Below are 25147 nucleotides of genomic sequence, written 5' to 3'. Positions count from 1 at the left end.
TCCTGCCTAGATTCTGTCCCTGGACTTCTTTTGCTCAAGGCTAGTGTTCTACCACTTGAGCCACAGCTCCATTTCTGACTGATAGTTTACTGAAGATAACAGTCTCACAGTTCTGCCTGGACTGCCTTCAAACTGTTGTCCTCAGTTCTCAGCCTCCTAAGTAGCTAGGATGATAGGCATGAGCCACCCGTGACCTGCGTGCCTCACTCTTCTTTCTCTTTCTTTCCTTTCTTTCTTTCTTTTTTCTTTCTTGCTTTCTCTCTTTCTTTCTTTCTCTCTGTCTCTCTTTCCTTTCTTTCTTTCTCTCTTTCCTTTCTTTCTCTCTTTCTTTCTTTCTTTCTCTCTTTTTCTCTTTCTTTCTTTTTGTCGGTCATGAGCCTGAACTCTGGGCCTGGGCGCTGTCCCTCAGCTCTTCAGCACAAGGCTAGCGCTCTACCACTTGAGCCACAGCGCCACTTCCAGCTTTTTCTGCTTATGTGGTGCTGAGGAATCGAACCCAGGGCCTCATGCTTACAAGGCAAGCGCTCTACCACTGAGCCACCTTCCCAGCCTTTGCCTCACTTTTCTTTCTTCTTTCTTTCCTTTCTTTTTCTTTCTCTTTCTTCTTTCTTTCTTTCTTTCTCCCTTCCTTCCTTCCTCCCTTCCATGCTTTCCTTCCTTCTTTTTCTTTCTCTTTTCCTTTTTCTTTCTGTCTTTGCTTCCTTTCTTCCTTCTTTCCTTCCTTCCTTCTTTCTTTCTTTCCTTTCTTTCTTTCTTGCCAGTCCTGGGGCTTGAACTCAGGTTCTGGGCACTATCCCTGAACTTAATTTGCTCAAGGCTAGCACTCTACCACTTGAGCCACAGTCAGCTTTTTTTTCCTGTTTATGTGGTATTGAGGAATTGAACCCAGGCCTTCATGCATGCTAGGCAAGGGCTCTACCACTAAGCCACATCCCAGCCTTTGCCTCACTTTTCTTTTTATTTACTTATGTACTTACGTACGTATGTGCGCATGTATGTATGTATGTATGTATGCATGCATGCATGCATGCATGCATGTATATTTATGCATTGTTGGTCCTGAGGCTTGAACTCTGGGCCTGAGTCCTGTCCATCAGCTCTTCAGCTCAAGGAAAGAGCTCTACTACTTGAGCCACACAGTACCACTTCCAGTTTTCTGGTTGTTTATTAGAGATAGGAGTCTCACAGACTTTCCTGCCCAGCCTGGCTTTGAACCCTGATCCTCAAATCTCAGCCTCTTCAGGAGCTAAGATTGATTACAGGCATGAGCCACCTGTGCCTGGCAGCCTCACTTTTCCTGAATGATGTTTATCACCAATAATCTACTATATATCTTCTGAATCTTTGCCTGCATCTCCTCTCATCCTGTAAAATACAAGCTTTGAAGGTTGTCCTCTGTTATATCTCTCAGGATCTAGATAAAATAGTTTTTCAATAAATATTTGTTAAATTAAAATCAGGCTTTTTAACTTTGGCACTATTGATATTCAGGATTAGGGGGAAATGGCTCACCTATGCCTGGTAAGACATTTAGTAGGATTCCTGGCATCTATCCAAAACACATCAGCAGTACCCCAAGTTGTGACCATCAAAAATGCCACTACCACATATTGTCAGATGTCTTAAGAGGAGGGAAAAGGGCAAAATATCCCTTGTCTGAGAACCACTGAATTAAAGGAAGGAGAGAAGAAAAGAAAAGAGAGAAGGAGTGAAAGGAGGGGAGAAAACCAGTATTGGTATTAGTGCTACACTGAAGAACTGGGTTCTGGAACATGTACTGTTGCTGGCTAACTGCTGAGCTATCAAGATTCAGCATAAAAGATTTCTTCTCCAAAGTCTTTATTGGACCTGCTCATGTCTGATACCCTAGCTACACAGGAAGCTGAGATCTTAGGATCCCAGGCAGAAAAGTCCATAAGACTCTTATCTCCAATTAATCACCAAAGAGCTGGAAGTGGAGCTGTGGTTCAAGTGAGAGAGTGTCAGCCTTGATCAAAAAGGCTAAGGGACAGTGCCTAGGTCCTGGGTTCAAGCTTCAGTACTCTCTCTCACACACACACACACACCACACACACACACACACAGATTTTTTTTTCTAAGGAAGATAAAGTCTTTATTAGAATGGCCCCATCTCATGCCTGGTGGAATTGCCACCATTAGTCATTTTCCTATTGACCCCAGAAGCTGTCTCCTAGCTTTGTGTGTGCTAGTATAATCCCCACCTTTAGTCCTCAGCTCCACCTAGACCTGAGCTCCTCCCTGCCCTAGAGTTCCTGCAATACAGCTGGCCCCTCCCTCTCTCCACCCAGACCCACCTGCGCATGCACCCACCTCACTACCTGACCCAGAACCACCTGCCACTTGAATAGGGACACGTGCTCCCTCTCCCAGCAGACATGGCCCCTCTAATAAACCTTAGAATGATCTTTCTCCTGTGCCTGCCTGCCTCCATGTGGTCTCCTGGGATGGTCGTGAAGGATCATTACTGTGTGGTTTGCGCCCAGCACTTTGGACACATGGATGCTCACCAATGTTTGGTGGGGGAATGGATATACAGAGCAAAGAGAAATATGCTAAGCTAGAGCAAAGAGTGCATTAGAATTTAGAACAAATTAATGTCAATAAGGGAACCTGGGGAAAAAAATCTCTGTGTGGAGAGATTAGCATATGCTCTATGTCTGAAAGCATACTGGACATCACTTGGGAAGATGGCAACTTCAGACAGGACTCACTCAACACAGCTAAGATAGCAGGAAAGCTGGCCTTTAAAGAATAAGCAAAGGGGCTGGGAAGGTGGCTCAGTGGTAGAGCGCTTGCCTTGCATGCATGAGGCCCTGGGTTCGATTCCTCAGCACCACATAAGCAAAAAGAAAAAAGCCAGAAGTGGAGCTGTGGCTCAAGTGGTAGAGCGCTAGCCTTGAGCTGAAGAGCTGAGGGATAGCGCCCAGGCCCAGAGTTCAGGCCCTACAACTGGACCCCACTCTCAAAAAAAAAAGAATAAGCAAAAAGCAGAGGACCACAGTTCTGAGAATTCTACATAAAGGAGAAAAATTAAGATGGGAATTTCTATTTCTACATGAGGGACTGAATTGACCCTCTCACCTAAAACATCTGAAAAAGGAAAGAAGAAAACCAATAAGGAAAAAAAAAAAACCAATGTTTTTCAAGATCCTGGATGTCAGGGAACAAAAGCTGATGATCCCTCAGGGACCAGCAACAAACAAGGTAAGTGCCATAATTGCAGCCAGCTCACTGCCTGGCAAGAGATTCCAGATCACACACAGCAAGGAAGACTGGCAAGAGCCCAGGGGATTCTCTGAACTGAGGATTCCAGGGAGACCAAGCCACCTAAAGTTTACAGCACATACTAATAGAAAAAAGAGAGTTACCTGCACAGAGAGCACACGCTTGTAGTACCTCTAAGACAGTGACATCTGGGCTGTGAACAGAATTGCCTCCATTTTCAGTCACTTAGAAAACATATCACAATCACATCCTCCTTTGCTCAGAGGGCTGCTGAGTGTGTGCCCCTGTGTGTGTGTGTGTGTGTGGGTGGGTGTGGGTGTGTGTCTGCGTGCATGCGCGCGCGCACACACACACACACACACACAGAGCTTAGAGAAGATGGCAGAAGAAGCTAGAAACACCTGGAGGGCTCTGTGGATGGTGAGTTGCTGGCATTCAATGCTGCTGGGGTTGGCACAGGAGCAGGAGCAGAATTCAGGGATATTTAGGGCTTTAAAGCATCTGAATTAATTAGCTTAGATTTTCTCAATAGGCTCCCTTCTGCAGTCACCTGGGGTTTCTGGAATTTCCTCTTCTGATCTGGTTTCTGGAAGAATCCTGTGTCCTGCAGGTTCTTGTACTTCTTTGGCTCCAGAGGAACCTGGTTTAGCCTGGTCGTGTGGAGCACATCGCAGCTCTGTTTGCTCTTAAGTTCAAATTGTTGCAGGATGAACTCTTCATGGATGTCCGGAATTCCCTGGAAGAGCCACAGTACCTGCACTGAGTACAAATGGATTCCTCTGTCATGGCGTGGGGGGGGGGGGGGCAGCGCGAGGTGGGGGCAGCATGTACTGCAGGTAAGTACTTGGAGCCCAGGTGCAGGTGACTCATGCCTGTGATCCTAGCTACTCAGGAAGCTGAGATTTAAGACTCATGGTTCAAGGCCAGCCCAGGCAAGAAAGTCCATAATGCTCTTCTCTCCAATTAAGCACCAAAAAAAGCTGGAAATGGAGCTGTGGTTCAAGTAGTAGAGTGCTAGCCTTGAGCTAAGAGACATCACTGAGGCCCTCAGTTCAAGCCTCCAGGACTGGCACAAAACTAACCAAACATAAAGGAAGTACTTGGAGAGTGGAGGGCATTGTCAGTACCTCAACAGACAGTTCAGAGCAGGAAAGTAAAGCCTACTTAATCAGAAGCAAACACTTTCTCCTCTCTTTTTATTAATCATGAAGTTTCATTATGACATTCCTACACATGCATATAATGTACTTTGCTCACAGTCACACCTTCTAATATCCTTTCCTTTATTTCCTTCCTTCTTTTCCTTCCTTCCCTTCTTCCTTCCCCTCCTTCCTTCTCTTCTTTTTCTTTCCTTTCTTTCTTTCTTTCCTTTCTTTCTTTCTTTTTTCAGTACTAGAGCTTGAACTCACAGTCTCACACATGCTAAGCAGGTGTTCTACCACTTGAGCCATGTCTCCCCTTCTGACTTTTTTGGATCAGTTGTAGGACTTGAACTCAAGGCCTGGGCATTGTCCCTGAGCTACCACTTTGAGCCAAAGTGCCACTTCTGGTTTTCTGGTGGTTAATTGGATATAAGAATCTTACTGGGCTGGCTTCAAATTGCAATCTCAGATTTCAGCTTCCTGATTAGCTAGGATTATGGGTCTTTTTATATCTGTGACTAAGGGCACCACTGGTGCCCAGCATGGTTTTCTCATTGTAATGAGGAAAAACTTTGTGGTCTTGTGCTGGTAATCTGAATTACTAAAATGATGCATGCAATGGAAATAACTAGGTTGTTTAACTAATTACTATCTGTTAAGAAATATTTACCAGCCGGGCGCCGGTGGCTCACGTGGTGGCTCACGCCTGTAATCCTGGCTACTCAGGAGGCTGAGATCTGAGGATCACGGTTCAAAGCCATCCCGGGAAGGAAAGACCATGAGACTCTTATCTCCAATAAACCACTAGAACCTCCCCCACAGTATAACCCCTGCTTTCACTATATTTGATGTCGGGGAGGGGACATTTGATGATGGAGGGGAAGGGGAAAAACAAATCGTTTAAATAGGGATACAGGTGGACTCATTGCAACAATGAGATGTACAAGTCGTTGTCGTTATGTCGAAAATGAACTTTACAACTTTGGTGCGGGGGTGGGGGGGGGTGTTAGCCAGGAGGATTGGGGGGGGGCGGGGGGAGGATGGGAAGGGATGGGAAGGGGAAACAAAGGAGGAGGCTACAATGCTTGATAAGAAATGTACTCATGGCTGGGAAGGTGGCTCAGTGGTACAGTGCTTGCTTTGCATGCATGAGGCCCTGGGTTCGATTCCTCAGCACCACATAAACAGAAAAAGCTGGAAGTGGCGCTTGTGGCTCCAGTGGGAGAGCACTAGCCTTGAGCTGAAGAGCTGAGGGGCAGCACCCAGACTGAGTTCAGGCCCCATGACTGGCAAAAAAAAAAAAGAAAGAAATGTACTCATTATCTTGCCCATGTAATTGTAACCCCTCTGTACAGTATTTTCACAATAAAAAAATAAAATTAAAAAAAAAAAAAACACTAGAAAACCGGAAGTGGCACTGTGGCTCAAGGGGTAGAGTGCTAGCCTTGAGCTGAAAAGCTGAAGGACAGCGCCCAGGCCCAGAGTTCAGGACCCACGACCGACAGGAAAAAAAAAAATTACCATGACTCTCTAATTCTGTTATCGTAGCAGAGTGGGTCCCTCATTGGAGCATTTGTGGTCAGGCCCCAAGATGCTGGCTCTTACAAGTACTTCTTTGTCAAACCTGGTTAGCTTTACAAACTTTTTCAAAATATAATTTTATTGTTATTATGGTGGTATTGTACAGAGGGCTGCCATTTTGTAAGTTAGGTAGTGAGGACATTTCTTTTTTGGGGAGAGGGGACAATGTCACCCCTTCCTTTACTTTCCCCCAGCTTTCTAAACTGTATGGACTTTAGGTGAGCCCTGCTTTTAGGAGCTATTTCTGTTCATCTCTCTGTTGGCTAAATTTGCACAAAAAGAGTCTTACTGGCACCCACTGCCACCTGCCACCCTCCTCCAACGTGAGATCAGACCAGTTGGGACATCACATCTCCGCAGTCTGGAGAGACCTACTGGGACAAAGCTTATCCTAGTAACAAGGGACCACACAAGTAGCTGGGAAAAAAACTCTTTCATACAGGAGGGGATGTTGCCAAATTCCAAGGAGTCACTAATGATTGCCCTTCTTTCACTCTTTCTCTCTTTCTTTCTTTCTTTTCTTTTTGTTCTTTCTTTTTTTCTTTTCTTTCTTTCTTTCTACAGCTATTTGATTTTAATAAAAATGTGAAAAAATAAAAAATGGACAAATACATGAAAATAAACATTTCTCTACAAAGATAGACTAAAGGCATTAACAATGGCTAACATTGTCGATCTTCAGTGAAAAGTAAATCAAACCCACAGATGGATGAGAGCTTCCCAGATCTCTATGATCCACATTTGAAAAGCATTTCAGAGTACCTCATGAATAAAGGCTATTTTGTTGTTGCTTGTGGCAGGCAGAGTTCACACAACCTTTCCGGCTCAGCAGCTAGCAGCGACCACTAGGGTTGCATCCCTGTAGCAGGCAACGCCTGTTTAGCACTGTAGCTCAGTATCAGACAATGCCTGCCAGGGATGCAACATCACTGCCAGGGCTGCTGAGCTTCCAGGGCTGAGTCTGCTCAGGTTCTTGTCTGAGGAATTTCAACAAATGAAGTTTGGGACAATGAAGGATAGGTGTGAAGAACTTTATTCAGCAGAGCAGTGTTTAGCTCAACGTCTGCTGCCGCCACTGTTGCTCTGCCTGTCCATCACGGTGTTTGTTCATCAAGTCTTCATCCTTTTTTCTTCATGTGCTCTCTCTGTACCTGTGTCTTTTGTCTTTCAGCCTCTGTCTGACCCAGCAGCTCTAAGTTTAAGAATTCTTAAACTCTGGGTTGTGATCTGATTGGTTAATCAGGTCCCACCTGCAATTCCTCTCTAGGATCATGGGAAGGCTATGGACACTAGGAGGAGCAAGAGAGAGCAGAGGCAAGATGTTCTGAACCCCCCCCCCCCACCTCTGTCATTATCATGGTCTATAATGTTTGTGAATTCTATGAGCTTTGACAATACAACTATTTCTATATCATGGGGTGATATGTACATTTCTTTCCTTTTACCTAGTGTAAGCTCTTCCCTCTTTCCTTCTCATTCCCTCCCTTGAGTTGCTTAGTTCGTTTCCATCAATGTCCAGTGCAGCTGATGGGCCCCTCAGTTGTATATTTCCTCGTTTCCCTTTCTAAAATCGCTAAAGTCTAGATGCTGAGAGGAGATAAACCCAAAGTGTGGTGATGCCTGATGCCAAGGTCTGTTTACCCTCCATCTGGATAGAAACATACACTCACATTCCTTCCTTCCTTCCTTTCTTCCTTCCTTGCTTCCTTCTTTCCCTCCCTCCCTCCCTCCCTCTTTCCTTCCTCCCTTCTTCTTTCCTTCTTTTCTTTTTCTTTTCTATATATTTTTTCCAGTCCTGGGGCTTGAACTCAGGGCCTGGGCACTGTCCCTGAGCTGCTTGTGCTCAAGGCTAGCACTCTACCACTTAAGCCACAGTGCCACTTTTGGCTTTTTCTGTGTATGTGGTACTGAGGAATGGAATCCAGGGCTTCATGCATGCTAGCAAGCATTCTACTGCTAAGCCACATTTCTAGCCCACCCTGTCTTTCTTTTGTTTTCTTTCTTCTTTCTTTCTCTTTCTTTCTTTCTTTCTTTCTTCCTTCCTTCCTTCCTTCCTTCCTTTCTCTTTTATTTTTCTTTCTTTCCTTTCTTTCATGTTTGTGTCAGTCCTGGGGCTTGAAGTCAGGGCCTGGGCACTATACCTGATTTTTTTTTATTTCTTTCTTTTAAAAAAAATTATTTTATTGTTAAGATGCTGTACAGAGGGGTTACAGTTACAGGAGTAAGGGAATGAGTACATTTCTTGTTGAGCATTGTTACCCCTCTCCCTTATTGTTTTCTCCCTATCCCTTCCCTCCCCTATACCTGATATTTTTGTTAAAAGATAACACTCTACCACTTGAGCCACACCTCAATTTCCAACTTTTTTAAAAAAGTAGTTTATTGGAGATAAGAGTCTCATAGACTTTCCTGCCTAAGCTCACTTCTAGCTACAATCTTCAGATCTCAGGCTCCTGAGTACTTACGATTACAGGCATGCGCCACTGGTACCTAGCCTGTTTCCTATAGATTCTATAGATTTCTATAAATGCAGAGAAGCACAAATTCCCCACCTCCTTATTGGTACTTACATTGCTAATGTTTTCACCAAGTTTGTTTCCTTAGCCTAAAATAAATGAATCTGTATATGGTAATGAAAATGACTTTCTCCAACAAAAGTCCCAGGACCCCTAGATAAATGCTCTGGAGAATATCCTGACTAATTGTCACATTTGAAGCCCCAAGCTATCAAGAAGTAGCCAGAACTACTTTGCCAGGGAAAACTGGTTAGGCAAGATTAGGAGGAGGTCACAGGGAGGTTGGAGGCTCCATGATATTATAAAAATCCTAAAAGTGGAACTGTGACTCAAAGTGGTAGAGCACTACCTTTGAGTGAGAGAGCTCAGGGACAGCACCCAGCCTCTTGAGTTCAAGCCCCATGACAAAAAAAATGTAGGGACAAAGGGTAAGCCAGTGCAGCAGTGATACTTACTAGACACTATATTTTTTCTTTTTTTTCTTTTTTTTGAGGGGGGGTCTGGTCATGGTGCCTGAACTCTGGGCCTGGGCGCTGTCCCTCAGCTCTTCAGCTCAAGGCTAGCGCTCTACCACTTGAGCCACAGCGCCACTTCTGGCTTTTTTCTTTTTGCTTATGTGGTGCTGAGGAATGGAACCCAGGGTCTCAGGCATGCAAGGCAAGTGCTCTACCACTGAGCCACCTTCCCAGCCCCTAGACACTATGTTGAAAATGAACTATTCAACTTGTGGGTGGGGACAGGAGGGGAAAACTGGGAGAGAGCAAGGGAAGGGTGATATTGTTCAAAAAAAATTCTGTCTTATGGAACTGTAATTCCTCTGTATATCATCTTCATAGTAACAATATACATAAATAAATAATAAAAAGAAGGCTGGGCACTGGTGGCACCTATAATCTCAGGAGGCTGAGATCTGAGGATCGAGGTTCAAAGCCAGCTGGGGCAAGAAAGTCTGTGACACTCTTATCTCCAATTAACCACTACAAAACCGGAAGTGGTGCTGTGGCTCAAGTGGTAGAGTGCTTGTGTTGAGCTGAAGAGCTGAAGGACAGGACCCAGCCCCAGAGTTCAAGCCCCACGACCAACAATAAATAAATAAATTAATTAATAATCAAAAGGAAATAAACAAGAATGTCAAGACTTATATTTCAGATAAATCAATCTTAAAGAACAGGTTTAAAGGTATCATGACTAGCCTGGTGGCCCTTAGCAAAGAGTTAGTCCACCAGCAAGGGGAGGACAGATCATCTAATATGTCAAAGCTTTCACAAAATCCCTAGACCAAGGAGCTCAGCTGGGCTGTCTTTGTGAGAATTCTGCGTTTATTCCTCTGTCAATAAAACTCAGCTCTTTTGGCTCAGTTAAAACAACAATAATAACAACAACATTGCATGACATCACAGTCAAATGGCCATGTCCAGGACTGCTCTCCGTGATACCTCTAAAGGTATTTTCCAGACTCCCGTAGACATGGCAATGTCCATGAGCCCCATTGAAGGAGGCTATCTTTGTCAGCCATGTGTTGTACGTGAGTGACACATAACCCTCCCCACTTCCTTTGCCAGCCGAAGTTGGTGGGGGTAGAGACGGACACACTAAGAGCATCCAATCTATAGTCTAACTGTCCCCTGTGATATGGCTGAATACTGACAGAATCTCACTCTTTCCACTTAGGGTGAGGAGGAGGGGAGGAAAAGGAGGAGAAGATAGGGGAAGGGAAGGAAAGAAGGAAGGAGAGGGCTGGGGGAAAGAATTGGAAGGCAGGAAGATTTTACTGACTAGGTTTTATGACATTTCTCAGGAAAAGACCTTGAGAGATTGGTCAACAAGAGCTAGGGACAGTCCTTAAAAATATTTCAACACCTGTATCCACCCCTGTGCCTGAGTCTCCTAATACTTCTGGGTAACTCCATTTTGTCCTTTAAACCAGTGTGAACTCTATTGGTGTCTAAAGTGCAGTCTATTGACTAAAACTGATACACCAATGTGAGGTATACATAAATGTCAGAAGTTCTTTTTTGGGGGGGGTGGGGAGGTCTGATCGTGGGCCTGAACTCTGGGCCTGGGCGCTGTCCCTCAGCTCGTCAGCTCAAAGCTAGTACTCTACCACTTGAGCCACAGTGCCACTTCTGGCTTTTTTTTTCCTGCTTATGTGGTGCTAAGGAATCGAACCCAGGGCCTCATGCATGCAAGGCTAGCTCTCTACCACTGAGCCTCCTTCCCAGCCCCTGTCAGAAGTTCTTAAATCAAGAAACAGCATGAGGAACCTAAACATCTAGGAGATTCAGAAACAGGAAAAAGTAACCAAATGGTTTCTTAGAAGTGAGCCGAAGGTGCGGCTAAAGTGGCAGAGCACTGGCAGCTGAGCAAGCTGAGCAAGCTTGAGGCCCTGAGTTCAAACTCTGGTACCAGCAAAAATAGATAGATAATAGATATCTAGGTAGGTAGACAGATAGACAGACAGACAGATAGACAGATAGACAGACAGACAGACAGATAGATAGATAGACAGATAGATAGATAGACAGATAGATAGATAGATAGATAGATAATCCGTTTGAAAAAAGGGCAAGGAAAAGATTGGACAACTAAACCAAAAGCATAGCTGCCTAGGTATTTATAGCTAAGTAAACTGATAAACATGAATTGGAGTAGGAAAAAGTAACATAGTAGTAACATAGAAAATTATACTATAAAGGGATGGAGGTGTGGCTCAAGTGGTAAATCACCATTTTTGGCAAGTACAAGGTCCTGAGTTCAAACCCCACTACAGGAAGAAAGAAAGAAAGAAAGAGAGAGAGAGAGGGAGGGAGGAAGGGAGGAAGGAAGGGAGCGAGGGAGGGAGGGAGGGAAAGAAGGAAGGAGGAAAGGAAGGAAGGAGGAAAGAAAGAAAGAAAGAAAGAAAATTAAAATATGAAGCAACCATGTTATAAGATACAATCAAATATTCAAACTAGCTTCAAGCTTGCAAACTTTCCAGAAATTTCATCCACTAGAAACATTTCTATTATAAGTGATGGAAGCAACTAATTCTTTCATGACTCTGATGATTCAACTGATTTTATTCATGCACTGTTGTTTTTTTTTAACCACTTTTGAGCTTGACTTTCAATAGCAGGTAGATGTACTGCTAGTAACTTACCAAAGTTGTAGTCCAGTTGCAGAAGTCTCTGACGCCTCTGAGGACGTTTTTGTGAACACGAGGACCGTCTTCATGGACCAAATCCATTTCATGTGGCTTTTCTTTATAAAGCCACTGTCCTGGAAGCAACACGGGAGCCTTGTTGGAACTAAAAGTGATGACAGTACAAAGTTACAATATGAAACACAATGAACTGAGGTAGATTCCAATCCATACCCTGGAAAAAGGAGATCTTAAAGCAAATATTTCTAGCAGTCTCTTACAAACCTTTACAAACTGTATTTTAATTTTTCAAAGATTATATTCTGGTTTGGGTACATTGACACTTATCTCTAAATCCAGTACTTTGGAGGCAGAAAATAGGAGGCTTGAAGGTTAAAGCCAGTCCAGGCCAAAGGTTAGCAAAACCCTATCTTAACAAACAAGTCAGGCATGGCAGTCCTCTAATCTCAGCTTCCTCTGCAGCTAGGATTATAAGTGTGAGCCACTTGCACTTGCTGGTTTTAGAATTTTTTTCCCTCTGGACTATAGCAAAAGGTTCCTCATTACTCTTTCTTTATATTTCCTCTGTCTCCACTTCCCAGTCTATTTTCTCCAGTGAGCACAAATTCATTACACGTCACTATATTTAGCTTCCTCAAATAATGGCTTTTTAAAAAACTTAGAGCCAGGCATCAAAGTCTCATGTCTGTATTTTTAGCTACTCAGGAGGCTGAGATCTGAGGATCACAGTTCAAAGCCAGTCTAGGCAGGACAGTGTATTAGACTCTTACCTCCTCTAAACTACCAAATAGCCAGAAGTGGAGCTGTGGCTCAAGTGGTAGAGCACTACCTTTGAGTACAAGAATCTCAAGGACAGTACCCAGGCCCTGAGTTCAAGACCTATAACTGGCACACACAGACACACACAGACACATAGACACACACACACACACACACACACACACACACCTTAGATCAATTTGTCTGCCAGTATACTCATAAAATTTACCATTTCTTTTTTTTATTTGATAAATGCTATTTTATAGATTTAGAGGAAAATATACCATTTCTAAATTCTGAAGCCAGCACAATGGCTCACAACTGTAGTCCAGTATACTTGGAGAGAGGATACTGGGGTTTTTAGTCAGAATAAGGAAGCAATGGGAAAAATTTGAGCACAAGAATGGCACTATTTAAGTATTTTAGCAAATGACAAGTAGACTTAAAAGAGGAGAGCCAGGGTGGAGGCCATAATCAGTTAGTAAGCTACTAGAATAATCCAGGCAGAAGATGCTGGTATCTTGGAATGGACTACTAGTAGTAGAGAGGTTAGACCTTAGGCTACAAACACAAAATCATTACAATCTGTGGTCAGATTGTTCTAAGACCAACTGAAAGAATGGAGTTGCTATTTACTGAGCAAGGAAAGACAGAACGAGAAATAGATTTCAGGAAGAAATCAAAGTTCCATTTAGGGTTAGGCATGATGGCTAGTGTCTGTAATCCCAGCTAAACTCAGAGGTGGCAATCAAGAGGATCACAGTTCAAGACATCCTAAATAAAGTTTTGCAAAACTTCAATTCAACCAAGTAAAAGTTGAACATCAGCCGGGCGCTGGTGGCTCACACCTGTAATCCTAGCTACTCAGGAGGCTGAGATCTGAGGATCGCGGTTCAAAGCCAGCCCGGGCAGGAGAGACCGTGAGACTCCTATCTCCAATAAAACCACCAGAAAACCGGAAGTGGCGCTGTAGCTCAAGTGGTAGAGCGCCTCGCTTTGAGCTGAAGAGCTGAGGGACAGCGCCCAGGCCCAGAGTTCAGGCCCTACGACCGGGCCCCCCCCCCAAAAAAAAAAAAAAGAAAGAAAGAGTGAGGTTGGAAGGACTGACACTTTTAAAAGGGATTTTATCCTAAGGTAAGGAGAGACTATGTGATGGAGAAGAGAGGTATTACCTCATGCTGTAGTAGGCCCATAATGGCTGCCAGAGAGATCAAGCGCTAATCCTTGGAACTCTAAGTGTTCCTTTATTTGGAAAGAGTCTTTGCAGGTATGATTTAGTTAAAGCTTTTGAGATGGGGAGATTACCTTGGATTATTTAAGTGGGCCTTCAATGAGGTTCTAAGTGTCCTCATAGGAAAGAGGCAGAGGAAGACCACAAAGATGGGGAAAGCAATATGAAGACAGAGCAGACAGTGACATAAAGTTGCTGGGCCTGATGACTGGAGTGCTGTGGCTACAAGCCAAGGAATGTGAGCAGCCATCAGGAGCTGGAGGAGGTGAGTAATTAATTCTCCCCTAGATATTCTGAAGGAAAGATGGCTCTGCCAACTCTGATTTCAGCTCAGTGATACTGAGTTCAGCCTTCTGACTTCCAGAGCTGAGACATAATAAAATTTTAAGCCAGCACGTTTGTGTTGTTTGTACAGCAATCAAAGGAGACTAATACAGAAAAAACTTACCATTACAAAGCATCACCACAGAAACAACCAAGATTCAGAACATAATAAGGGTATATTTCTCAAACCTTTATGCTCATAAGTTTGAGAATCTGGAAGAAATGGAAGAATTTCTAGCAAATTTTTTTTTTTTTTGGGTCCGGTCGTGGGGCCTGAACTCTGGGCCTGGGCGCTGTCCCTCAGCTCTTCAGCTCAAGGCTAGCGCTCTACCACTTGAGCCAGAGTGCCACTTCCGGCTTTTTTCTTTTTTTTTGCTTATGTGGTACTGAGGAATCGAACCCAGGGCCTCGAGCATGCAAGGCAAGCGCTCTACCACTGAGCCACCTTCCCAGCCCCAAGCAAATATTGACATTCCCAAACTAAACCAAGATGCTTTAAATCAACTTAACAGACCCATATCAAGCATCGAAATAGAAGCAGCAATAAGAGCCCTCCCATCCAGGACTGGATGGATTTACAGCTTAATTCTTCAAGACCTTCAAAGCAGAACTCACACCAATACTCCTCCAACTTTTCAATGAAATTGAAAGTGAAAGTTACTACCAAACTCTTTCTATGAAGCCATCATAACCCTCATCCCAAAACCAGGCAGGGACTCATCAAAGAAAGAGAACTATAGACCCATTTCTTTGATGAACATCAATTCAAAACTTCTGAATAAAATTCTGGCCTATTGACTTCAACAATTCAACAAAAAAAATCATACACTATGATCAAACAGGATTCATTTGAGGGATGCAAAGCTGGTTCAATATATGCAAATCAATTAATATTATTCATCACATCAACAGGAGCAAGGATAAGAACCACATGGTTATCTCAATAGATGCATAAAAAGCATCTGACAAGATCTAACACCACTTTATGATGAAAACTCTGGAAAAATTAGGAATCCATGGAACATTCCTCAATATAATAAAGGCTGTATATGACAAACCTACAGCCAGCATTATACTTAGTGGCAAAAAGCTAAAGCCATTTCTTCTCAATTCAGAAACAAGACAAGGTTGTCCACTCTCTCCACTTCTCTTCAATCTAGTATTAGAATGCCTAGCTACAGCAATAAGTCAAGATGCAGACATAATGGGGATCCAAATAGGGAAAGATGAAGTAAAACTCCCCGTCTTTGCAGATGACATGATCTTGTATTTAAAGAACCACATGGACTCCACTCCCAAGTTACTCGAGCTGATTTGAAACTTTGGCAAAGTAGCAGGGTATAAAATTATCCCTCAAAAACCAATGGCTCTTCTGTGCCAACAAGGAGAAGAGTGCTGCTGAAATCAGGAAAGCAACTCCTTTTGTAATAGCCCCAGACACAAAAAAAGATATAGGAGATAACTAAAGAAGTGAAAGACCTCTATGACCAAAAAAAAAAAAAAAAAAAAATTATTTTATTTTTATTTTTTGGCCAGTCGTGAGGCCTGAACTCTGGGCCTGGGCGCTGTCCCTCAGCTCTTCAGCTCAAGGCTAATGCTCTACCACTTGAACCACAGCACCATTTCCAACTTTTCCTATGTGGTACTGAGGAATCAAATCCAGGGTCTCATGCATGCAAGGCAAGCGCTCTACTTAGCCACTTAGCCACCTTCCCAGCCCCTATGACGAAAAGTTTAGAAGCCTGAAAAAGGAAACTAAAGCAAAACTAAGGAAGTAGAAAAACCTCCCAGACTCCTGGATTGGGAGGAGCAACATTGTGAAAATGGCAATACTGCCAAAGGCTACCTGAAAATTCAATGTGATACCTATCAATATCCCAACCTCATTCGTCAATGAAATAGAAGAAGCAATCTAAAAAATTCATATGGAACAATAAAAGACCCTGAGTAGCAAAAACAATCTTTAACAGAAAGAACAGTGCTGGAGGAATATCAATACCAAATTTCAAACTCTACTACAAAGCCATAGTAATCAAAACAGCTTAGTATTGGCACAAGAACAGACCTGAAGACCAATGGAATAGGACTGAAGACCCAGAAATGAACCTACAGATCTATAGCCACCTAATCTTCAACTAGGAAGCTGAAAAATAGAATAGAAGAAAGACAGCCTCTTCAATAAATGGTGCTGGCAAAATTGGTTAAACACTGTAGAAAAGTAAAGCTAGATCCTTGGAAAAAAATTATACTGAGTGAAGTAAGCCAGACCCAAAGAAACATGGGTCCCATGGTTTCCCTTATTTGCAATAACTAGTATATGTCTAAGGAGAATCTTACCGGACAGGTAGAAAAGGTCAAAAGCTATGCACATAGGGCTGGGAAGGTGGCTCAGTGGTAGAGTGCTTGCCTTGCATGTATGAGGCCCTGGGTTCAATTCCTCAGTACCACATAAGCAGAAGGAAAAAAAAAGCCGGAAGTGGTGCTGTGGCTCAAGTGTTAGAGCACTAGCCTTGAGCTGAAGAGCTGAAGGACAGTAGCCAGGCCCAGAGTTCAAAAAAAAAGGTCTTACAGAGGGCTGGGAAGGTGGCTCAGTGGTAGAGTGCTTGCCTTGCATGCCTGAGGCCCTGGGTTCGATTCCTCAGCACCACATAAGCAAAAAAAGAAAAAAAAAGCTGGAAGTGGCAGCATGGCTCAAGTGGTAGAGCGCTAGCCTTGAGCTGAAGAGCTGAGGGACAGCGCCCAGGCCCAAAGTTCAGGCCCCCATGACCAGACCCAAAAAAAAAAAGCTATGCACATATGGCCATACAAGATGGTGCGAAGGGAAATGAACCCGAAGATAGAAACACAAGAGATTTTTATCTTTGTTGCTGTTTTTAATGGACTTATAATGTACTGTGTGATTTTTTTTTTCATTTGTTCTTCCCCCATGGTATAACCACCACTGTTTTCACTGATTTGATTCCGGTGTCCTGCATCTTGTATATACATTTTCCTAATTTGGGGAAGGGAAATAAGAAAATGTTCAAACAAGGATACAGGCTGACTCATTGTAACAATGAGATGTACAAGACACTATGTTCAAAACGAACTCTACAACTTCAGGGGTTGGAGGGTGGGGAAAAGAAAGGAGGAGTTGGGGAGGGGAGGAAAGGGATGGCTGGGGAAAAACAAAGGAGGAGGTAACAATGTTCAAGAGGAAATGTACTCATTACCTTACCCATGTAACTATAACCCCTCTGTACAGTATCTTTACAATAAAAATATAATAAAAAAACCTTACCATTACATAAGTACACATTTATGTTGTGACATAATTCATTAATATATGAATACTCTCCTCTTTTAACAGATAACCCATTCATTTGTAACTTCTTGCCTTGGAGATTTTTGTAGGCTTAACCAAAGAAACTGCCAAAGGTTAAAGGAGGATCACATATACATACACATATATAAATGTATTAATATATTACATATTATATATGTATATGTAGGTATTTATTAACCACAGATCTCTACATTAAACATTCCTCTCTCTTCCTCACCTAGGTTGGAGGCAACTTGAAAAAAAAGAATGAACACAAAGCCAAAGTGTCCCTTTTTTTTTCCTGGTCCTGGAACTTGAGCTCAGGGTCTGGGCTCTGTCCCTGAGCCTCTCTGTGCTCAAGGCTAGCACTCTACCACAGCAACATTTCCAGATTTTTCTGAGTAGTTTATTGGAGATAAGAGTCTCATGGACTCTCCTGCCCGGGCTGGCTTTGAACTGTAATCCTCAGATCTCAACCTCCTGAGAAGCTAAGATTACAGGTCTGAGCCACCGACACCCAGCCAAAATGTCACTTTTGTCACTAGCAACAGCTATGTTGTAGAGTTGGCTGTAGGTTCAAGACAATTGTTACCTAAAACCCCAACACTATGAACTCTCCTATCCCTCCCCTACAGACTGGACTGCGGCAGATACCCCCTAAAGCGGAGGAATAGAGGAACTCATGCTTTACCTAGCCTCTTGCCTTCAATGCAAAACTAAAACTGAAATGAGCAGCTGTTCTCCCCAAGTTTACCAGGAAGCACACTGAAAGGGCAGGAATGTCACTACAAAAGAGTTCTGTCTCCTTAGTTCTCACCAAGCACATATAATTTAATCGTGTGTGTGTGTGTGTGTGTGTGTGTGTGTGCTGATACTGAGGCTTGAACTCAGGTCCTCTCGCTCTCACTTGGCCTTTTTGCTCAAGGGTAGCATTCTACCACTTGAACCACAACTCCACTTCTGGCTTCTTGGTGGTTAATTGTATATAAATTGTCCTGCCTGGACTGGTTTCAAACAACAGTCCTCAGATCTCCAACCTCCTAAATAGCTACAGTTAGAGGTATGAGCACTGGTGCCTGGTAAGCATGTGTAATTTATTTATTTACTTAATTTTTTTGGGGGGGGTCCAGTCGTGGGGCCTGAACTCTGGGCCTGGGTACTGTCCCTCAGCTCTTCAGTTCAAGGCTAGCGCTCTACCACTTGAGCCACAGCACCACTTCCAGCTTTTTTTCTTTTTGCTTGTGTGGTGCTGAGGAATCGAACCCAGGGCCTCAGGTATGCAAGGCAAGCACTCTACCACTGAGCCACCTTCCCAGACCCAGCATGTGTAATTTAATAGAGTGGATTTTCTTTTAGTTCACCTCCATGTAGACAGATCATGTGACTCATAAAGCTCTGCAGAGCCCTTCCCAAAAAGCTGACCTGAGTCCTGCTCCTATCAACTTTCATTCAGGGTACTACAGTTAAGCTACTTTCTAGCTCTCCCCATTCTGCAACACCCCAAAAGTTAACTCTATTTATACCCGGCATTTATACTATTTAAATAATATGTGAATTTGAAAACAAGACTGTGCTATAAAACAGAGATGCTTCTACTAAGCACAGGGCTTTGGAAATATCCAGAGAAGGGGACTTTATTGGTGTGCTTTATGCAAGAAAGGTGAACAGAAGCTCCAAGCAGTAGACCCTCAAGGCTTCCAATTAAAAACTAGCAAGTGAGCCAGGTACTGGTGACTCACTCCTATAATCCTAGCTACTCAGAAGGCTGAGACCTGGCCATGTAGAGATTCAAAGCCAGGGCTGGCAGAGAAGTCCAACAGACTCCATCTCCAAAATAACCAGAAAAAAAAAAAAAAAAAACTGGAGATGTAGTTCAAGTGGTGGAGTACCAGCCAGGAAAGCAGAAGATCCTGACTTCAAACCCTAGTTCCAGAAAAAGGAAAAAACTTCCAAGTACGTATGCTTTAGGATAAATAAAATTAAATATTTCAATTATATATGTGTCATTTTCTGTATTTCCTTGTATTTTAATTTTTTTGTGATTATCCAACCAACTACTGCCAACCAACCACTATTGAATAAATGGGTTTCTCCCATAAATTATTCAAGACATATTCTATACCAATTTAAGAGATCTTCTGCAGTTCCTTTCCTGCCTAACCAGATTCAAATGAGCACCTATATTGCTCTGTTCCGAGATAAATAGAATCCATTTAACAAATAAGTAACATTCAGAACAAACCCCTACTTTTCTTTTTTTTTTTCTTTAATATTATTCTGAAGATGAGGAGAAGGAAATTCTATAATGCTCCTACATAATAGCCAGGAGCAAGGCATTAAGAACACTCACAGGCTGGGCACTGGTGGCTCACGCCTGTAATCCTAGCTACTCAGGAGGCTGAGATCTGAGGATCCCGGTTCAAAGCCAGCCCGGGCAGGAAAGTCCGTGATACTCTTATCTCCAATAAACCACTAGAAAACCGGAAGTGGCACTGTGGCTCAAGCAGTAGAGTGCTCGCCTTGAGCTGAAGAGCTGAGGCACGGCACCCAAGCCCAGAGTTCAAGCCCCACGACCGACCAAAAAAAAAAAAAAAAAAAGAACACTCACAGTGCTGGGTCCATTTGGGTAGAAGGTTTTAAAAAGAGTTTTGTGGGTTCCTCCATCCTTTCCCTGGCATCCTGACAATAAGCCCAGGTTTCCTGCAGCTTCCTCTCAGGATCAAGCACTTCCAGCACCTTTAATAAGAGCTGCAAACAGAAAACAGCTTTACCAAGAGGAAAAAACTTGGGCTGGAAAAAGACACCGGGCTAAAGCAACACAGACCCACTTGCTGCTTTGTTTCCCTCGCCGTTCGTCAATGTCATTCACCAACTTCCATGCCTCACCTGTGCTGGGTTTTGGGAGAAGCTCTGCCCCACTGAACATGAGGTGTCCTGGCTTTGTGCAGAGTTCCTCTAGACAAGTATATATGTAGACAGGCCTACCTGGTCCCCACCCCACTGGGTGAAATGTATCTCTTAGACATCTATGGATTCTGACAGTCCACCATCTACCCCTCCTCCTGGGAAGAACATTTCTCCCTCTACCCTCTGGTCTCATTTGACCAAACCTCATCCAGAGGCAGGCCAGACCTCACACCCACTGCATGGCTTAGGAATATCTGGGATCATATCAGATCCATGGAAATTAGGCTATGGACTTTCCAGCAAGAGAAGAAAAAAAAAAAAAAAAAAAGAGGTGCTCCTTTTCTGCTAGGGTTGCTAAGTGAATAGCACTTACTATATGTCAATACCATAAAAAAAAAAAAGGCCCAGGGCTGGGAAGGTGGCTCAGTGGTAGAGTGCTTGCCATGCATGCATGAGGCCCTGGGTTCAATTCCTCAGCACCACCTAGCAGAAAAAGCCAGAAGTGGTGCTGTGGCTCAAGTGGTAGAGCGCTAGCCTTGATCTGAAGAGCTGAGGGACAGCGCCCAGACTTCAGGCCACAACTGGGGAAAAAAAAAAAAAAAAAAAAGCCCTAAACCAGGTGCTGGTGGATCATACCTGTGGACTGAGAGCTGAGAATTATATTCAGAGTTAGCCTGGGCAAACAAATCTGAGATATTCTTATCTCTAATTAAACAGCAAAAAGGGAAGGTGTGGCTCAAGGGTTAGAGTACCAGCCTTGAGTGACAAAGCTCTGTGAGAACAAAAGGCCCTGGGTTCAAACTCTAGCAGTAGCGCGGGCACGCGCGCGCGCACACACACATACACACACCACACCACACCACACACACACACCATACACACCACACACACACCACACACACACACACCACACATACATACCACACACACACCACACACCACACACACACATACACACATCACACACGCACCACACACACACACCACACACCATACACGCACATCACACACCACATACACACACACACCACACACACCACATGCACACACCACATGCACACACCACGCACACACCACGCACACACCACACACATCACACACACACCGCACACACACATACACACACCACACACACACACCATACACACACACACACACACACCATACACACACACCACACCACACACACACAGAGGTCCTGCTTCAAAAGAAAATCAGCAGCACTCCTGCTTTGAGAAGTCAGGCATGGAAATGAAAGCCATAGCTCCATGCATGTCCCTGCTCTCTGCCATATCATGGCCATGGCCTATAGGAGATGTGAAGGAAAGAAAGCCCCAGATTTCTGGCAACTGGTCAGCAATCCAGCCATCTTTTCTATAAGCTTGTCTGCCACCGATCACGTCATTCATTCATTCAAAACCATTTATAGCTGAATTCAATTACCTGAATTCAAGAAGCATACTTGTCTGTCCCATCATGTACCAAATGCTTTCTCAGGCCTCAAACAGTCCTGGGGTTAGGTGCTCATAGAGCCCCCCTCCTTCCTAGAGTTTTTGCCCCAGTGGGGAGGGGGCAGAGGTGACAAGGGCCCTGATGTGAAGTGGAAGATGGTAAAGGCAGAGGAGCAGGTAGAAGGCCAGTGGTACTGCACACAGGCTTCTGCAAGGAGGACACATTTGAGCAAAGCTGACGCAAGAGAAGACAGCACCAAGCACAAATGGGCTGCTGAAGTGGAGCTGGGCTGCTAATTCCCTGCTCTATCCCTCCTGCCCTTTTCCTGAACTCTAATGCAACCTGAGCTTTGTTCAAAGCGTCAGTGCTCAACTACAAAATGCAATTTCAGACTTGTTGGCTGCCGGTGGAGGTCAAATGTATGAGCTGTTGTCAGAGAAAGCCAAAATGTGTTCATTGAAAGAGAGTGCTGGCACCTACCCTGTCACTTTTGTCCCTATCCCCGCAGAATGCCATAAGGACAAGAGACATACACTAAGGACTACGGAGCTGAGCATCAGAAGCCCAGGACATTGTGACATGCCAGAACTAGCCTTGACAATTGGGTAGATTTTTCCACGTGACTTCCAGGTTCCCCTCGGCTCTGTCTCTCAGCTAGTGAGTGTTCAAAGACACCTCCTCACCCGCGGCTGATGTCAGTTTCCTGCTCTGAAAGGAGCACTGTGAAGCACACTGAGGAGCTCCTGAACTTTTGCCAATTCAATGGCTTCACTGGAAGCAAATGGAGCAACTGAATGTAGCTGCCTGTGTTTCCTGGGGCCAGAGAAAGCAAGGCAGCCCTACATCCCTGTGACAGCCCCCTCCCTAGGGCCATCCCTCCACCTCATAAACACGCCTTTCTCCCAAGTGTTTCCTGGACATCCAGAGAAAATGATGTTCAGAGCCCAGTGCAGCGCCCCCTTCAGGCCAAAGGGAGGATTACCTCTGCAGGCAGAGCTTCCTCCAGGTGTGGGTAGAGAGCCAGGGGATGTGTGGCTTGGTGGCTTTCCCTGTTCTCTATGAGTGTCTTCTGCGACTGAGGGGCCAGTGCCACCTTGGAGTACAGGGCTGCTTTGGTGGGCCACTCATATTGCCTTTTCTTGGGGGTTGGTTTGGGGGTTCGGTGATGAATCCAGGGCAGAAAGCCTTCCCTGGGGCCCTGAGTGGTGGTCAGACCTCGGTGTGGTGGACAAACTTTCTTGAAGTCCTCCAGCCCCTCGCTCAGAAACACCCAGCGCTGGCTGTTCAGCCTGTTGTGCCATGTGAAACACTTGGAAGGCAGGTGCTCTTTCTTCCTAGAAGACAACATAGCAGTCACATTGGGGGGGTGGGTACATGGATCACAGGAGGTGAAAGGTAGCAAAATAGTAGTCTAGGGGACTATCAGGGTAAATTTGTCACTTGGTCCTCATGGTGTTTTATTAAAAATTATAATAGCTCACATAAATGAAGAACTTCCTTTATAACTGCTCTAAGTGTTTGACATGAAGGACATATCTACATAAGCAGGTCAGACCAGGCAAGAAAGTTAGAAGCTTCTTATCTCCAGTCAACCAGAAAAAAAAGCCAGAAGTGGAGCCGTGGCTCCAGTGGTAGATCATTAGCCTTGAAGGAAAAAAAGCTAAGGAACAGCTGTCAGGCCCCAAGTTCAAATCCCAGTACCAGAACCAAGAAGGGATGGAGTTTTGACAAGTATTAAATATTCTATTTAAGTTTTACCTATGAAGAAGGTACTAGTAGTATTGTTTCTGTTTATAGCTTAAAAAATTGAAGCACAAAAAAGTTCAAAAATAAAATAAACAGGGGCTGGGAAGGTGGCTCAGTGGTAGAGCGCTTGCCTTGCATGCCTGAGGCCCTGGGTTCGATTCCTTAGCACCACATAAGCAGAAAAAGCTGGAAGTGGTGCTGTGGCTCAAGTGGTAGGGCACTGGCCTTGAGCTGAAGAGCTGAGGGACAGCGCCCAGGCCCAGAGTTCAGGTCCCACGACCAGCAAATAAATAAATAAATAAAACATCATCAAAGATTTCCTAATAAGAAGCAGTAGAGCTGAGATTGTAAACCAGGGAGTAATGAACTAGAGAAGGGAGCTTACTGCTAGGCCCAGCTAGCCTCAGACACAATCTTTAAGATCTTAGTTTCCCAAGTAGCTAGGATTACAGTCTTGAGCTACAGCATCCAGCACTAAACATAAAGGTTTTAAATAAGGGGCAAAAGAACTCCTAAAGATTTACTTTTCCACTTGAACCACAGCTCTACTTCTAGCTTTTTGTTGGTTTATTGGCGTTGGGTCTCACAGACTTTCTTTCTAGGCTGGCTTCTGAGATCATCACATCTCAGCCTCAAGAGTAGCTAGGATCATAGATATGAGCCAACAGCTCCCCACTCCTAAAGAGTTCTTAATTGCTAACATAAATATAGTGCATACTGTGTATTGTTGACAGGCTTACAAGGCTGTGTCTTTCAGGCCTCAAAATGACTATAAATCTGATTCATTCTATCCGCCCCATTTCACAGTTAAGGAGATCAGAAGGGACAACTAAATTGTCTCAGGTCAGCAAGCAAGCCAAGAAACCTGGCCTTTGCCGCAGGCCTTCCTGAATCTAGACTTCAGCAGCTCCGGATTCTTCAGCATCTCAGCCACTCCTTTGAACTGTCTCCAAGTAAGCCATCATGCCATCAGCAAAACGAGATAGCGCCTTGTTCCTGCCTGGTGTCTGTGACACCAACCCTTCAAAGTGGCAGCCAGCATTCCCAGGACCTCAGGCCCCCACCCCACCCCCCCCACCCCCACACACCACCATCACCACCACCATCACCACCACCATCACCAAGGGCTCTGCTTGGCCAGAGCCACCAGCTGAAAGGCCAAAACTTCCCGGTGCTCACAGATGCCTTACACTGGACAGAGAATTCACGAAGCCCATTGGTGTCTGAGGCCAACCCGGAGAAAGGTAGGCTGGAGGCAGGAGAGCTGAGGCCTAGGCTGGGGCAACCTCCACATCAGACTGGACTCAGTTTCTCTTCTGGACTGGGGGAGTACTCTTTGGTGAGTTGGGGATAACTCTGCCAGGAGGACGGTGAAGCATTGGCTATCACACTTCATTATCTCCGCACAGGCGCAGAGGGCGGGGAAGAAAGAGTCCTAGGCAGCCAACAAGCCCCATCCCAGCCCTGCAAGCCCGGGATCCCGGCGCCCCCGCGCGGCACCTGCGGGATGCGCCCGGGTCGCGCGCGTGCCGCGCTCACCTGGGCCTGTAGTTGATGTCCTCAGGCATCGCGGGCCTCTTCCCGGGCTGGATCAGCCGCCACCCGAGACTCGCCGCCTTGGTGCCCTCGGCTGCACCACCGCTGCCAGGCCGAGGCTGGCGGTTTCTGCGCCGCCTCTCATGTCGCTAGGAGACCGCTCAAGCGGGTGCTGCCCTGACCTGCCCAGTCCGCCCTGCAGCAAGCCGGGCGCCGCCTGCCTTCTGTGACCTAAGGGAATGGGGGGGAGCACTTGGCAGG

At 44.8% G+C, this 25147-nt stretch overlaps 1 protein-coding gene across 1 annotated transcript in view; it reads right to left on the bottom strand.

Annotated features, from left to right (window-relative positions):
* The window catches only part of Fam47e (family with sequence similarity 47 member E), a 40806-nt gene extending 15888 nt beyond the window's left edge, over nt 1–24918 (bottom strand). The window contains exons 1-5 of the mRNA XM_042678007.1: nt 24890–24918; nt 22587–22938; nt 19854–19993; nt 11625–11772; nt 3797–3982 (exon numbers count right to left, since the gene is read on the bottom strand). Of these exons, the coding sequence (XP_042533941.1) occupies nt 3797–3982; nt 11625–11772; nt 19854–19993; nt 22587–22938; nt 24890–24918 (855 nt within the window). The remainder of the gene's footprint in view (nt 1–3796; nt 3983–11624; nt 11773–19853; nt 19994–22586; nt 22939–24889) is intronic.
* Between the last annotated feature and the right edge of the window lie 229 nt (nt 24919–25147).

Source organism: Dipodomys spectabilis, unplaced genomic scaffold (genome assembly GCF_019054845.1).
Source record: "Dipodomys spectabilis isolate Male_0828 unplaced genomic scaffold, ASM1905484v1 ptg000043l, whole genome shotgun sequence".
NCBI lineage: Eukaryota > Metazoa > Chordata > Mammalia > Rodentia > Heteromyidae > Dipodomys > Dipodomys spectabilis.
This window is presented reverse-complemented; position numbering and strand designations above follow the sequence as displayed.